General features: G+C 34.5%; 5 protein-coding genes across 5 annotated transcripts; 2 read left to right on the top strand and 3 right to left on the bottom strand. All coding sequences in view use genetic code 12, as the record gives it.

The window, feature by feature from the left end:
* Positions 1–770: 770 nt before the first annotated feature.
* CUP9 (homeodomain super) lies at positions 771–3682 on the bottom strand (the record flags this gene model as incomplete). The annotated part of the gene is made up of 4 exons (XM_001523241.2): positions 771–817; positions 1846–2901; positions 3496–3501; positions 3679–3682. 4 exons carry the CDS (start codon positions 3680–3682, stop codon positions 771–773), a joined length of 1113 nt encoding a protein of 370 aa, XP_001523291.2.
* Positions 3683–9067: 5385 nt separating this feature from the next.
* EXO70 (exocyst complex component exo70) lies at positions 9068–11038 on the bottom strand (the record flags this gene model as incomplete). The annotated part of the gene is made up of 1 exon (XM_001523240.2): positions 9068–11038. One exon carries the CDS (start codon positions 11036–11038, stop codon positions 9068–9070), a length of 1971 nt encoding a protein of 656 aa, XP_001523290.2.
* A 686-nt stretch (positions 11039–11724) lies between these two features.
* Positions 11725–14259, top strand: trl1 (tRNA ligase; the record flags this gene model as incomplete). Its single annotated transcript, XM_001523239.2, has 1 exon — positions 11725–14259. The coding sequence occupies one exon, from the start codon at positions 11725–11727 to the stop codon at positions 14257–14259; it is 2535 nt and encodes an 844-aa protein (XP_001523289.2).
* A 485-nt stretch (positions 14260–14744) lies between these two features.
* Positions 14745–15098, top strand: GRX1_4 (Glutaredoxin-1; the record flags this gene model as incomplete). Its single annotated transcript, XM_001523238.1, has 1 exon — positions 14745–15098. The coding sequence occupies one exon, from the start codon at positions 14745–14747 to the stop codon at positions 15096–15098; it is 354 nt and encodes a 117-aa protein (XP_001523288.1).
* A 466-nt stretch (positions 15099–15564) lies between these two features.
* PVL30_005053 (uncharacterized protein) lies at positions 15565–16254 on the bottom strand (the record flags this gene model as incomplete). Its single annotated transcript, XM_001523237.2, has 1 exon — positions 15565–16254. The coding sequence occupies one exon, from the start codon at positions 16252–16254 to the stop codon at positions 15565–15567; it is 690 nt and encodes a 229-aa protein (XP_001523287.2).
* Positions 16255–16491: the final 237 nt, after the last annotated feature.

Genomic DNA, 16491 nt, shown 5'->3' with positions numbered 1-16491 from the left:
TACTTTCTTGTACCGTTTTTCTCTCTTTCAAAGGGTGGTTATTTATACGGAACAAAGTAAACCAATTAGAGAAAAGTAAGAATACTATATAATGACAGCGTCAATCGGGCTTTGACATGTCATGTAATAATAAAGGGCTTTATGAAAATGTTTTCATTAATCGATCCGATGAGACATTTTCGGATTAAAACAGTAAAATGAAATAAAATAAGATAAAATAAGATAACAATTAAATTAAATTGAAAAAGAAACAACAACATGGAATTTAAGCCAAGATTGAGAACTGAATTGATTTAAATTTGGGGGATCTAGGATGGAAATAGGAGTTATTTGCCCTGTGGATAATCTATGCTCTAGCAAAATAAACCCAAGAAAACAGCAACAACAATAACAACAACAACTTCTTCATCATCATCATCATCATCAAATACAGGAAAACCCCCTGAATAAATACACTAACAAGAAGAAAGGGCATTGGCAACATACCTCAGATATCGCAAGAAGCTGTGGCCATGTTAGTAAGTACTGGCAAACTGATACTTCTTGAACATCATAAATATTTTTTGGGCTTGTATAAAAACTCCATTACCTATAATATAGAATTTTTTTTTATTGTATTTACCAGATGGATCCCCCACTCTAGGATACCTCCAATATATAAAAATTGTATTTCTATTATTCGTATCACTATAATTTTTTATATATTTATTTATATACTTATTTTATATATTTATTTATATACTTATTTTATTGTCTATATATTTATATATTTATTCACTTCTATATGTGGTTCCTGCTTTTGGACATTTTGCCTTGTCTATTATTCCCTTTAACTACTGCAATGTCTGTGTCATTTTGTAGTAATTTTTTCCTTCTTTTTTTTTGCTTCCACAACCTTTTCCTCAGTATTCTCCATTCTCTTTTTAAACTAATAATTTGTGGAAACTAATGGGAAAAAAAATTGTGCATAGGAAAGTGGTCAAGACGAATAAAAAAATGGGTTTTGAAAAGCATACCCAAGAGAATTTAAAAGATTATGATAAGTTGCGTTGAAATAATTTTTTAAAAACAAATAGAGTCGTCTCCCCTTAAAAGAAAGAGACTATAGTGTTTTTATTTTTGATTAAAAGAACAAAAGAAATATAAATATATATATATAAACTTATACTCAACTCGACTCATTCGCTTATACTAAGTATATTTAGTAAAAGATATCGTTCAATAAAGTGAATTGAAAAGAAGGAAGAAAGAAAAAAAATGAAGCTCATCTTTCAACCATTATGAAAGCACAAGCAACCAGTGCCAGCTTTCTTGGCGTAAAAAATGTAAATTGAAATTTGACATTTTTGCTTATAATAGTCAAAGTTTCCGTACTTATATGTGTAAGAGCCTACTCAATAAGCAGGGACACTTATTCAGCAAATACCATTCCCAGATGGTCGGGGTAAATACCTTGATTGGAGATTACATTATACCGTCTCCTTTTCTCCTTGGTCTCTGCCACCAACACTCACTTCCACACTGAACATCAACCCAATCGAAAATTCAATCGCAAGTACTACAAACGGTTATTGATATATCAAACCAACTCGTTTGCTTGTTTATGTATTTCCCGAAAACTTGCACCCTTGGTACACCTCCTGCTCCGCAATATTGCTTCACCCCTTTTTTTTCCTTTAATCCTTTTTAGTAAAATTTGTAAGTTTTTCTTTTTGTTATTTTTTTTTGATATTTATATTTTTTCAATTTCTTGTTTCTTTCTTTAGTTTAGTTTAGTTTAGTTGAATTTAAGATAAAATGATTCTTTTCTTCATTGTTCCTTTTCTTGCGTCTTTCAAATCAAACTCATTCTTTTTTGTTCCTTCAACAGCTTAATCTTTCTTCTTCTGGCATTGATAAACCAATTGCTCAATTGTTGTTGATTCAACCCCGTCGTGAGCATCAACTGGTTCTTCTCAAATGAGTTTGGGTATGGATGGTTCAAGTGGTCATTGAGCCAACGCAAAAGGACATATGTTATCTCCTTTGGAAGATTGTTTCTAGTCTTTCTTTTGGAGTATTGCTGTGGAGAAAGGCCCAGTTGCGGGGTTTGAGAGCCGGTATAATAGTTTGCTGGAGCAAGGTGAGAATGTGAGTATGAGTGATGGGAATACTGGTGGTTGGTCTGTTGTTGTTGTTGCTGTTGCTGTTGTGGTGATGAAAGAGAGCTTGGAGATGATGAGCATGAGGAAGCTGGTGTACTTTGTTGTGGAAACGATTGTGCTCTTGCAAGACTGGGATGCGATAAGTGTACCTGTACACTTGTTTGAATATGAGATTGCTGTTGCTGTTGCTGTTGTTGTTGTTGCTGAGGAGAAGGTGCATATTGTTGGTATTGGTGTGACAGATACGAGTTGGATGCTGGAGACATGCTTGTTGGTATTGAAGTTGCAGACGTGGAATGTGCAATTACTGGTGACTTGTTTAGTTTGCGCATGCGGTCATTGGTAGTTGTGTAGTAATTGTATGTTTGTGAGGATAATTGGGATACTGGTGGAAGCATATGTTGTGCAAATGTGGTTTGGGTAGGGCCAGATGCAGTAGTGGTGGCTGATGGGGAGTTGGCATTGGAGCTTGAGGAGCTCAAGATATCACTGATTGGTGGTAAGCTTATTCTTTTGACCAATGGAGGCAACAGTGGTCTCTGCAGTAACAGCAGATGCTGCTGCAGTTGCAACTGCAGTTGCTGCATCTGCTGGGTGGGTGGTGTCGATATAGCCATGTTTGTGTTTGCAAATGTATTTGTGCTTGTAGTTGAGAATGGTGTGCGAGGTGATTGGTAAGCGTTTGTTGTGCTTGCAAGTGTGGATATTGAGGGTAACGTTGATGAAGATGTTGTTGTGGAGCTATTCATTATTTCAGCTAGTTGCATTATTAGATTATTGTTAGTTGCAGTATGTTTAAGTTTTAGGTGCAATTGTTTCACTTAATTGATGAAGTGATAGATTAATGTATATATGTATATAGCAAATATTGCAAATGTATTTTAAATCAATTGATGAAGTTAAAATAGTAAAAAGGGTTGGTTGAAAGAAAAAGATTAAAAGGTATAAATGAGATGTAGTAAATGTGAATTTGCAGTAAACTAGAAATGGGATCTGTTGGTATATTTATAATGTTTTGAAACTTGGGTTCCCATAGAGTAGTACTAAAACCCCCAAAAAGAGGAAGAAGTAAAAAAAAATAATTAAAGATTAAAAATTAAAAAAAAAAAAGAAAAAGAAAGAAAAGGAAAGGAAAAGGTGTACATGCATGCAAGTCAATAGGTAGTACTGAGTAGAGTCAAGACGGCGTTGGAGAGGGACTTATAGGGGACTACGAGGGCTGAATCTGGTGTTTCTTGTTTCTTGTTTCTTGTCTTTTGTCTCTGTCTCTCTGTGTCTCTGTGTTTGTGTGTGTGTGCTTAGTTAGTGACCATTGGCATGTAGGACTTGGTACGCAATTGTCCCTCCTCACGCACATCTGCAAAAATAAAAAAATAAAAAAATAAAAATGGAAATAAAAGATAAAAAATAAAAGATTTAAAGATATAATAGAATTTTAAATAATAAAAGAAAAATATAGAGTTAAAAAAAGAGATGAAAATAAAAAAAAGATTTTTTTTTCTTTTTTTTTTTAATGGGAGTTCTTTAATCTTACACATAGCTTACGTAAGTGGCGGCATTAAGAAAGTGAAGATAAAATAATATAATTGATTTAAATAGAGAAGGAAGAAAAAAAAAGTTTAAATCATTATTATATAAGATCAGACATTTTCTGCTCGACATCAGACAATAAAGAAAACAAGGCGCAAAAAAAAAAAGAAAAACAAAGGAGGGACAAAAAGCAAAATGTCTGCATCTGCAATTGCATCTGCATTTGCAACTGCATCTCTGACAGTGACTGTGACTGTGACTGTGTCCGCTTAGGGTGCTGCCAATTGCTTGTCCATTTGATTGCAGACAAATATTACTAATGAGGCTATTATTTTTTTTTCTACAAGCAACACATAAACGTAGACTAAAGAGAGAGAGATAAAGAGAGAGATAAAGAGAGAGATAAAGAGAGAGATAAAGAGAGAGAGAGAGAGAGACCCATTCATAGGTCATTTATTCACTTAATCGCAGTTGAGTATACACATCTCAACATACATTTTTTATATTTATATATGAATGAGCACAGTTGCAGTTGGCTATTTAAAAGACAAAAGCACGAAGAAAATTAGGACAAACGAGAATAAAAGAGTACGGAAGAGAAGAGGGAAGAAAACAAAGAAAGGGGAAGTAATCAAAAATTGAGAGGTAAATGTTTATGATGTAAGCTCAAGGTGACAAAATCAAGATCTTGGTAAAAACAAATTGTGATGGTGACGATAATTATAATAATCAATGGAAAAGAATAACAGAATTCTTAATACAAGACAAAGAGAAAACAGAAGAGAGTCAAATGGTTTTAGCACGCCTTGATCACCAATACTCACCAAGCACCTACTGGTTCTTATAAGGGCTTTGATGTACTGGGTCCTGTTCCTGTTCCTGTTCCTGTTACTGTCCCAGTTCTTGTTCCCCATCATCTTCATCTTCATCTCTTTGTTTGAGTACGTCTTCAGACTAGTACTTTTGTCTCTTGATAGATTCCTACCATGGGATTTTATTGTGGAGTCTAAAATCAGACACTGATTATTATATATCTAAATGTCTTTTTTCAGTCTCTGCTTTGTGTATGTTTCGTAAATTTCTTGGAATATGTGTGTTGTGGTAAACGCAGAACTCTATCTTGTGCCAAAATGCAGACACTTTTTTTGTTTTCTCAAAAATATTATCAATATCATAACCAAAGCTACCATCTTAGATAGTCATTTAGCATTAGGCCTAATTGCAGATACGAAGAATCCTTTTTATATTCTGTTTATGTATTTAGGTTTTATTTTTATATTTTTTGTGTTCATGTTTTTTAGATTGTGACTGACAAGAAAATAATATTGTAAATATAAATAAATATAAAATACAGAAAAAGAACTATAGAGGAGAAGTATCAAAGATTGTCTTTGAGTATTTATATCTCTTGCGTAATAACAATTTTTCTTAGCTGCGATTAAAGTCATACAGCTAGAATGAGTTGCAAGAGAGATTAGTGTTGGTGTTGGTGTTGTGACTGTATATGGTGTCTCTGTGTGTGTGTGTGTGTGTGAAAAAGACAAACACCAATTAAAATATTACTTCAAAAGCAAATGAAGAGTGGAAGGTTGGAGAATATTGAAGAAATATACAGAAATAAAGAGTGTGTGTTGGTTGGGTGTTGGTTGGTTGGTTGCTTGATAAATCTAATCTCCGATAGTTCTGTTATCCAAACAATTCTCTCCACTTGAAACTCGGTATCAGCCACTAAGCATATATCGACTATTCAAGTGTGAAAGTTTATGCAGCAAAGGCACTACACATAACGCCGTTGTTGTGATAAATTTGTGTGTGTAGTGTTTAGTAAGTAGTGTGTAGTGTGTAGTGTGTTTGCCTCTATTCCTTGTTTGCCTCTTTTATAAATTATTTTATTATTATAATTATTATTATTATTTATCTAATGATCTTGCTCCCCACGATGCAAGTGAACAAATCTGTGTTTAGCTCAAGATTCTCCATGACGGCTGAAATCTGGGACGTTGAAATATCAATACTGAAAGAAAAAATATATAATACAATATAATATATATATTATATATATAACATATAACATTCAAAATTCAGTCCCACAATAGTATTTTCTCTGTACTCTCAATAAAGGAGAACAGAACACTAGTATTGCTTTGTTATTCCATCACTTGATAAATTTGCCATACCAAATCAGCTTTACCACTATAAACAAACAGTTAAAGATAAAAGAAAAGGCAAATAAAAAGACAAATGAAAAAAAAAAGAGAAGGCGAGAGAGTGTATACCATAAGATAATCTCTCTCTTGTGATAAGAGTTGCTAAGCCAACACATCTTGAGAGTTTCACAATTAGCCTACGCCATCCACCCCCTTCCCCCGCCTCGCCTCACCTCACCTCGCCTCGCCTCTGCCGTTTTTACTTTAATTTTTTTTTTCCACACTACTTTTTTACAAATATATATTTGTATATGTATTTTTATTTTATTTTTGGCTAGTTTGAATTTTATCAGTTGTTTATCGTTCCCCGTGATTTGATCACTAAAAAGAATATATACAAAAATGTACAAAAATATACAAAAATATACAAAAATATGATGCAGCTTGACGCTAGACTTGTCAACAGCAGAAGAAAACTGTTGTGAGTGTAAGAAGTCAGCATAATCTTAAGCGAAAAGAAGCCATAGAAGAAAGAGGAAGAACTAGAAAATAATAGGAATAATAATAGGAATAATAATAATAAATTATGAAGTGTATCAATGTTTGTATTTCATTTTGTATGCATTTTCCCTATAGCCAAGAACAACAACAACAACAACAACAACAATGGATTGAAATTGAAAATTTGGTTATTAAAATAGCAATGCTCCAGGCTTCGCCATTTTGTGAGTTTACCATACAAACATTGTGTTCAGCATGTATTACCACATAAAGTATTTATGTGTTTGTAAGTTTGTATTAGCGTGTCTCTATGTGTTTAGTATCAACATCTCTAGAGCACTTGAAACTCGGTGTACATTCATGCATCTGTGCAATAAATTCTTATTCTAATCCAGCCGCAAGTATTAGCTAAGAAAGAAGGACAACAAAAAATACTGGTGAATACAATAAATGAGTAAGAATATGGAGAAGAGGGAAAAAATAAGTAGTATGAATTACAGAGAGGAAGGGTCAAGGAAGAGGAAGACGAAGGTAGTATAGAGTCTCGTGAAAAACATTAACCTTTTTCTCTCTTTCTCTCTTACTCTGTGCTTCTCCTTAGTTCACATGTTTGTTTCCCGTTTCTTTTCTTTTCTTAATTCCCTTTATGTTTTTGCGCCTCCAGGTTGACATCAAAAGCTTTAAACTAAGAGTAGAATAGAGTGTATTGATGTTCATATCTTCATGTTGTATACATCTCAAACAATTCTTGATTGTTTTGTTTCTTCCTTATTTTATTTTATTTTATTTTATCTTATTTCATTTCTTACAAAATATCATCACAACTCTAGCATCGAACTAGAATGCCAATATTATTAGCTTGGACTAACAAGCCTTGTAGGAGTCAAATCATTTTGTGCTTGTTTATCTTCATTTTTTTTCTTTTTTTTCTCTTTTTCTTTTTTTTTTTTTGTTTCTGTGTTGACAACGCCATGGCAAATACTTGACAAAGCTTTGGTACAGCTTTTGTCCCTGTTTCAACATCTTGAACACCACAAACACACACACACAAGAATAATTATGTTTTTTTTTTATATCTATCTTTTGATATTTTGAATCATCTCGTGGATTGAGCATCCATGTAATAGTCTTTGGAACTAAAAAAAAAGGAGCTGGATGCAATCTAAAGGTACGCCAATGACATCATAGCATACCAGTGTCACCCTACTGATATATACATATATGTGCATACCTAGAAGTAACTACCGGTCACACGAAAACATTGACTCGCTACAGCCCCTCATCTTTACTGTCCTCCTCGCTTATGCAAATACATGTCAAATATCTTTGTATGGAAGAACAAGGCATACAAAATCCACTACAATAGAAATACATCAAGACACGTCAACCATTGTATTTACAATACCTATATTTAAGTACAAAAATATTATCTTCGATTTACTTCAATCGCGTCGAGATACTTATTCTGGACAATATTATTTTACAAGAAGAAAACCAAAAATAGGAAACCCTTTTTGCAAGTTTGAAGAAGAAGAAGAAGAAGAAGAAAAAAAATGAATTTAAATTTCTTTCTTCTTTTTTCTTTTTATATTTGGTCTTATGATTGTTGATTATGTAAGCTAAACCTATTATATAATATAATATATTATATTATACAACCAGATAAGCGAGCAAGTCACATCGGTTGTGAAAAGAATAAGGTCACCGCGATATGGTAGTTCAACATATTTGGATTATTATCACTGCTATTATTATTATTATTCACTTTTTAGAGAGAAAGATGTTAAGAAAAAAAAAACACACCCCAATTATCAAATACTTATATGAAGAGGGTGTTGGCAAGCGAAGAGCAGCTTAAGTGCTCCTCTCTTCTTTCACCCCCTCACCCCTCCACCCACATGGAAAAGCAAAACAGTGTATGGCTATGCATAGTAGGCGTTAGGAGATAACGTAAGTTAACGTCAAATATATAGAGACCAGATCTCAAGTAAAGTAAAAACGCCAACCTGTAAATTGAAAAAAAAAGTAAACATATTAACAAACATATTAATAAACATATTAATAAACATATTAATAAACATATATAGCAAATACAGAATAGAGAAAGAGAGGCAGCAGCGACAACAACAATCAATCAATCAGACGATGTCAACTGCTGATTTCTGCCTTAACAGTTGCTATTATACCACATAGGACTGTTATTAATTCTATTCACAATTTATAAAACTGCAAAAGTAACATGTGTCTGCTTTGAATAGTAGACAAAGTATTATTTGAAACTATAAGATATACAGCATTAGTCCCCATTCTTTTTTGGTTTTTTTTTTTATTTGTTTTTTAGTATTACTATTCATTATTTATTTTCTACTTATTATTTTGTTTCATTTTATTTTATTCTCTTTTAGACCTACTTTTCCATGTTTGGACCAGAAAGATTTACATGATCTGATTTTATTTGCAAGGGACAGCGCCAAAGAAAAGGAGGCTAGGAGAGAGGGGCTAGGAGAGAGAGAGACAAAGAAAAAACAGCTGAAAACAATCCTTTGACTCAACCAGAATGGTGTAAACACAAAACTCACAAAGTCGAGTATACTCAAATCTCTTCTTTGGCAGTGCTACAAACAAAATACATCAAAGTGAAGAATCCAAATAAATAAGAAAATGAGAAAAAAAAAAGAAAAGAACAAAGAGGAAGGAAATAAATAAAATGTTACATAGTATACACCGCATCATCTTTTAAGTCGCTTACAACTTGTCATTCAATAGCTTTTCAAACTCTTGCCTGTTCCACTTGACATATTTGGACCTATTCCTTGTAAAATCAGCATTTCCATACTTGTCATACAACTTAAAATATGCATTCAAAACCATCTTCTTCACCTCATTAGCCATTTGCTTCTGGAAAGTTGGCTCACCAAAATGAAATGTTTGGTAAAGACTCAAGGCATCCTCAAAGGCTTGGTTAAACTTTTTGAACAACTCCTTAATTTGCTCTTTTTCCTTTGAAGAAAGATTATTGGTATTGCTCATACTGGTAGATGCCATTGAAGTATTTGCAGATGCATAGTTATTAGTACTAGCACCTGCTGTTGGTGCTTCAATGTTTGTAAAAGTCACTTGTCCCGAAAGCTTTGCCACATCTGACATCCCCTGAATAATAGAAAATGACGCAAAACTCCAATCTTCAAGAAATATCTTTGTAAATCTTTCCCGCAACTGTTTAATCTTATCTTGTCCTTTGCTGCCTAAAACATTGTACAATTCAGAACGATTGACAAAATTCTCAATATAAAACAAATTCTTCAAAAGAATAAACGCTTGCGCGGGTCTCTTCATTTTCTGATTATTATTTTCACCAGTGGATGAGGGGTACGAAGTGGATAATGCGGGCGTTGGGTGCTTAGAGCCATTGGCTAGACCATCTTGGAGATCAAGCATTATACGCTCAATAATGTCTGTAAAATAAAGAGACAACAATGATTCAGGAGTTGTTGAATTTGTATCATTAATAGTTGACGTTGTAGAGTTTTTGGAGTGGGGTTTCGTATAAGTAGCCGTATTATATTGTTCGGATTTCCAGTCACTTTGTGATAGCATCGATATTGACTCGAGCAATGGCTGCCTAAACTCAGACATTCGACGCATAACACTAGCTATTTCCACAGTCATTTGGGATGTGTTGCTTTCAGTATACTGCGGCAAGCTTGAACATTTTGCATCAACTTCTCTATAAAACTTGGGGAAAATCTCGGAACCAAGCTCAAGGAAACTTCTTAAGCTTCGATCGAACCCAACACTTTTGACCTGAAGCAGCTTCAATGAAGATTCTAAAAGTAGCAAGTTGTCAAGAACTTCAAGAGTTACAAAAATAGATTTATTTCGAGTATTTTCTTGGGCCGTCACTTGTTGCTGACTTTGTAGTTGTTGCGATAAGGATATTATGGTTTGATTATACTCGGTAATTGCATACTCCAGAATAGGGTTTATAAACAGGGTAGACAACAGACACTGTTTCAACACCGAGTATTCATTATGCAATGCCTGGTCCACAACTTCGGTGAATTTATTATATTTAAACTGCATCTTTTCATATGGAGTATCAATACGCGTTGGTTGCAATTCTCTTTCAGCAGCCTTGATCATTGCTGCTAATTGGGTTCCACGTTTCGTAATGTACATGCTAACAACTTTTTTATCATTGCCCTGTCTGTTAAAATATTCAAATATTGCCTTCACTTCATCCTTTTTGGAAATCAAGGCATTGGAATCCAAATTCAAAATCAGATCAACATAGTTTCTCAATTTCTGGTCGGCTCTATTTAACAGAATTTCAAAATTATTGATAATCCCTTTGAACTGCTTGAATTTTTGCCGAATTTCAACCATAAAGACCTGTGATTGTTTTAATGTGTTTGTATATTGATGGAGTCCAATATATTCAATACTGTTGTTCAATGTGTTTTCCAATTTACTAATCTGTGACGAAGCTTCCTGCACCTCCGATAGCAAACTCAATCCGCCATCAATATCTTTTTGTGCCGCTGTGAGTTTGTTGACCTGGGTCAAGACCGGCTTCATCGTGGAATGAGCTGTTTGTGTTTTCAACGAGATTGTTTGTAATGATTTGTTGATGCTATCAAATAGCTCTTTGGACTTGATCAAGTTCTGATTGAGAACTGTAATATCCGCCTCATCAACGTCCACCCTGTACGTCATTGTTTACTTGTAATTGTTTTTTATTTTTCAAGAGTAGAATGTAAAAATGTGTGGTTTATTTTGGCTTTACTTGAAATTGATGTTGAATTATATGGACTTGCAAACAAAAACCGAGCCATACATTTTCCGAGGGTTTTGGATGCGTGTAGTTTATATAAATATATATATGTTGTACATATACAACATGTACAAAAATGTAGCATATACCATAATAATTCGGCACGTGATATAAAGCACAAAAATACAACTATAAAAACTACAACTATAAAAGCTACAACTATACCAATTACAACAATACAAACTACAGTTAAATATGATGTATGTACATGGAATGTACCGTCTCATAATAAAAATATACTTACTTAACTTGTTGTTTAGTATATTCGTGGACTGAAATCTCCGTTGCTTGAGACAAAGCTTGTAGTCGCACAATCAAGAAAAACATTAAATAAAGAAAAAAAAAAATACAAACAAACAAAACTTTTATTTTTTTTAAAAATAAATCTGTCAAATCTTTTAAGGCTTTAGCTTCGGTGTCTCTATTCGTACTTGATATTTCTCTCTTCTCTTTTATTCCTTTTCCTCCGTTTCTTCTTAACCTTTTTTTTAATTTTTTTATTATTTAATACCTTTCGTTATCTACTCTCCACTTTGTCAATTGTCAACCATTTAATTTTTTCAAATAGATGAGAGATTCCAAAGAAACAGTTCAAGAGCTCTGCCTTCGACTAGAAGAGTCTACAAAACTCAAAAAGAATGGTCGATGCAGGAAAAACACATATGCAGCCAAGAACAATGCAAACGTATTGTTAGATTCATGGAGGTTCCAAGACTACGACTACGGCACTGGTAAAGTGAAACTTCCCATTGAAGCAAGGGGTTTGTTCACCTACAATAACGACACCATAATAGTCCGAGGTTACGATAAGTTTTTCAATGTCGGCGAAAAATCATTTACCAAGGAGGAGTACCTTTGTAAGCACACAGTGGGACCTTACGATGTCACGTTAAAAGAGAATGGGTGTATCATATTCATCAGTGGGCTTCCCACAGGAGAGATTGTTGTTTGTTCGAAACATTCCACGGGAGAACGAGACGACAATACAACAAAGAACCATGCAATTGAGGGTGAAAAACAGCTTAGACTGCAAATCGGCGACGCCAGACTCGGCGAGCTTGCAAGGTACTTGTATGAAAACTCGTTGACCGCCGTTGCCGAGCTTTGCGATGACGAATTTGAAGAACACGTGCTTGCATATCCAAAAGAAAAGGCTGGTCTTTACATACACGGGTTGAATCACAACACAGTCAAATTCCATACCGTTCCTATTGCGGAAGTTGAAAAATTCGCACACGAGTGGGGGTTCAAATTTGTTGAAACACTTCGAATAGAGGACACCGCGAATTTGTTTAATTTCTTGCACAAGTGTGCAGAAACGGGAACTTATAACGGAAGAGAAGTTGAAGGGTTCGTTATCAGATGCAAGAAACTACACGCGCTAAACACGATACTGAAGAAAGAGGCAAATACTGGCGCGGTTGCCACCTCAACGAGTCAAGATTTGAAACAAGAACTTAATCAAGAACTTAATCAAGAACTTAATCAAGAACTAAATCAAGAGCAGGAGAGTGAAGATTTTTTCTTTAAATACAAGTTTGAAGAACCATATTTGCTTTATAGACAATTCAGAGAGGTGACGCGACAAATGCTTGACGGTAAAACCATAGAGTCGATTCCACTCAAGAAACACCAATATGTCACCAGACAGTATCTCAAGTTTGTAGCAAATTTGTTTGTACAACAACCACAATTGAAAGAGGAGTTCTCCCAGAACCATGGTATAATTAAAGTGAGGCAATTGTTTCTCGAGCACTCACAAACGAGCGGAATGAATTTGCTTGACCTTGATAAGGCATTAACGGAGGCGGCAAAAAATAATATGGACGAAAGTGAAAGAACCAAATTTGTGTTTGTTCCCATCTCGACTATTGGGTGCGGGAAAACAACAGTTTTCCACACACTCAAACTATTATTTCCAGACTGGGGACACGTGCAAAACGACGATATACCGCGTAATGCCAAATTGAAGATTGTGGACCGTGCTTTGCAGTTGTTGGCGGATAGCCCAGCTGTTTTGTTTGATCGAAACAATTCATCTTTGCGAGAAAGAAGAGATATTTTCAAAATGGTTGATGAAAAAAGGTCAAATTATCTAGATGGTATGTTTGTGATAAAGTATGTGGCATTAAATTTTGTTCCCAGCGAAACAACTGATGATGAGCTATGGAATATCACGTTTGGTAGAGTCAAAGAGAGAGGCGACAACCACCAACTGATCAAATCTGGTAGTGATGAGGAGTTGGCAAGAAAAGTCATGATGAGCTTTATCCATAGATTCCAGCCACTTGATGCGGACAAGTTACCCGATCTGCAGTTTCATCATGTTATAAACTTAAAGTTGGCAAAGAACTCGTCATTGGAGAATGTCAAAATTATCATTCATAGCTTGGCAAAGGCGTTCCCAAAGCTTATGCCAACTCTGAAAGTACCATCCGAAGAGCTGATTGAGATGGCGTTCAGAGAAAGTTTGGCTTATCAACCGTCATTTACCAAAAATATGGGTAATAATGTTGTTGGCAACGATCAGCAAAAGAAGAAGAAAGAGCCAACTTTTTATGGTATTGGTGTTGGTCGCCATCATATTGTTTCAAGCTTAGAGCAAATTCTTGAAAATGAGGAGTATATCAACCTCCAAAATGGTGGTTATGTGCAAGAGGAATTCCATGTAACTTTGGCGCATATTGCCAGCTCGAAATTACCAGGAAATAAACCAAAATGGAAGAATTTGGTGAAGCTACTTGGGGTTGGCGAGTCGAATAGCGGAAGAAACAAGTTGGAATTTTCTGCCGACTTGAAATTACGTCAGATTGTCATCAATAAGGGGAAACTCATCTGTATTGCATGCGAGATTGAAAATGTTTACAACAACGAGAAGAAAATAGTTGAGATTGAGCCACTTAACAAATTTTTCCATGTCACCGTAGGATGTTTTCCACCGGTAAAGGCAGTTGAATCAAACGCTACGTTGTCTGAACTTTACGAAGTACAAGGAGCTTTCCCAAAAGATGGCTCTTATAATATTGGTGAAGACAAAATCGAGGTGGTAAATATTACCACGGATCTTTGCATTACTAACCAAAATCTATTTGCATTCTTTTAGATTCTTTCTGGAATCATTCTTTTAATTTCTATTCATTAGTTTTTTTTTATTTCTTATTAGTATTGATTCTCCCTTACCCTTTATCTTTAAGTTCAAAAAGAAAAAAGAGAAAAAAGGGAAGGAAGGGAAGGAAGGGAAATGTAGGCAAGAAGCTTGGTAGAATATGCCAAACTAATAATTTCAATATAAAGATAGATCTATACATTGTTTAAATGTAAAACTGCTTTTAACTTCAAGAAAAACTGTTCAGAAATAATAATGTTTATTCTATTTCTCTCTACTACATGGAATGTCAACTTTGTAATTGAATATTCTCGTTGAGCGCAAACCACTCACGGTCCTGTTCTTGTATTTATTTTTCTTTTCTTTTTTCTTATTTACTCTTTTTTTATTCAGCTTTTTTGTATCTTTAAAAGTTGCGTGTAGAAACAACACCCAATTTTTGTTTGGTCTTTCATCTCCTTTATCTACTATAAACAGCAAACATGTTTGAATGGATTACTTCTTGGTTTCAACCAACACCAGTTTCTCCAGAGATCAAACAGTTGATCGAAACAACTACACAGACTAATAATATTGTTGTATATTCCAAAACCTATTGTCCATACTGCACAGCAACCAAGAATTTGCTTTCTCAATATGGCGTTCCTTACGAGCTCATTGAGTTGAATTCCGTCAACAATGGTGCAGAGATACAAAGAGCATTGCAAGAGGTTACAGGGCAAAGAACGGTTCCAAACATTTTCATCAATGGGAAACATATTGGAGGAAACTCGGATTTACAAGCCTTGGAACAGAGTAACAAGTTGAAGCAATTACTTGCTTCCTCACTTAATTAGAATTGATTGTTATACCTATAGATTGGTTTATTTTAATTTATTTCCCTTATTTTAAGTTTATTTGGAATCTCTTCTCTTGATAGTTGTCCTTAAATTTTCATATCAGTAAACAAGTGGCTAAGCGGACTTGGGCCTTTGAAGCTTCTACATCCATGATTGCATTGGATATCATTTATGGAAACGATAATAAATAAATGTAAACAAAAAAGAAAAAAAAATACAACTTCAAGAATTCTATAAAAATGAATATAAAGATAAAGATAAAGGTAAGGATAAAGGTAAAGACAAAGATACAGACAAAACCAAATACAACGGTGCGTTTAGGACGCTGAAGATTTATATCTTTACAGCCCTCTTTCTTTTCCCTCTTTCTTGGCACTGTTGATTATTTTTATAACAACTCTATCTTCAATGACATTCAAATAGGATTTGTCAATTTTGAAAAAAAAAAAAAAAGGAAAAACCACTAGCTTGCCACATCCTTCAACAATTCGATTGCCCATAAATGCAATTTTAGAAATATCTGATCGTCGCCTGTGAGCTCCACCAACGACTTCGGTCGAGTAATTGATCTACGTAAGTATTTCTCATTATCCAACACATTCTCCTTTGACTTCATATTGTGTTCGTGTATTCGCTTGTTTGTTTCCGAAACTTTCTGCTGAATCAGGCTGATAAGCTCACTGAAGTATATGCTGACGATATCCCATCTCTCGAGCAAATCCGACTCAGAGTCGCTTACTACCATAATACTATATTTCCGCTCCTGGCCCCTTGCATTGATGTCGTACAACTTGAAAATCTTGTTCATACAGAAACCATTGATCGCATCACCAAAAAACATTGGTTTCGACAAGTCCAAATTTGTCTCAACAGATAACGATTTCATTACTAATTTCGTGAGTGCCGAGTATCGCGTTTGAGAGCTTGGATAATGTGTAGTAACAAAAGAATGCGTTCCTTTTGATTTACTTGACAAATTGATAGCACCAGCATCTGGAAGTATCAATTGACATGATGCGCAGCTAGCTGATCGAGAGTTTGAAGCCAATAAACTCTCATCTGTGCGATCGTCATTGATTGTTTGAGTGCAAGCAATAACTGAAGGACCATGAAGCTCGCAAAAATGACTCAAGCTCACGATAAAGTTTGGCATTTACACCACTCGTGATCTCCACACGTTGTGTTATAAAGTACTATAAGGCGCTGTAAATTTTGCAACAAAAATGCTCTGAATTTGTTTTTTTGTTAAAAGACAAAAAATAATGTGTTTTTTTTTTGGTTTTTTTTCTTTGCTTTTCAATATGATTTCAAAGTCATGAGACACTACAATAATAACTCAAACTATTTGCCAATGTCCTTCTGTCGCCATAATATGTGATAAAGAATGAAT

This window comes from Lodderomyces elongisporus, chromosome 7, assembly GCF_030384665.1.
Source record: "Lodderomyces elongisporus chromosome 7, complete sequence".
NCBI lineage: Eukaryota > Fungi > Ascomycota > Pichiomycetes > Serinales > Debaryomycetaceae > Lodderomyces > Lodderomyces elongisporus.
This window is presented reverse-complemented; position numbering and strand designations above follow the sequence as displayed.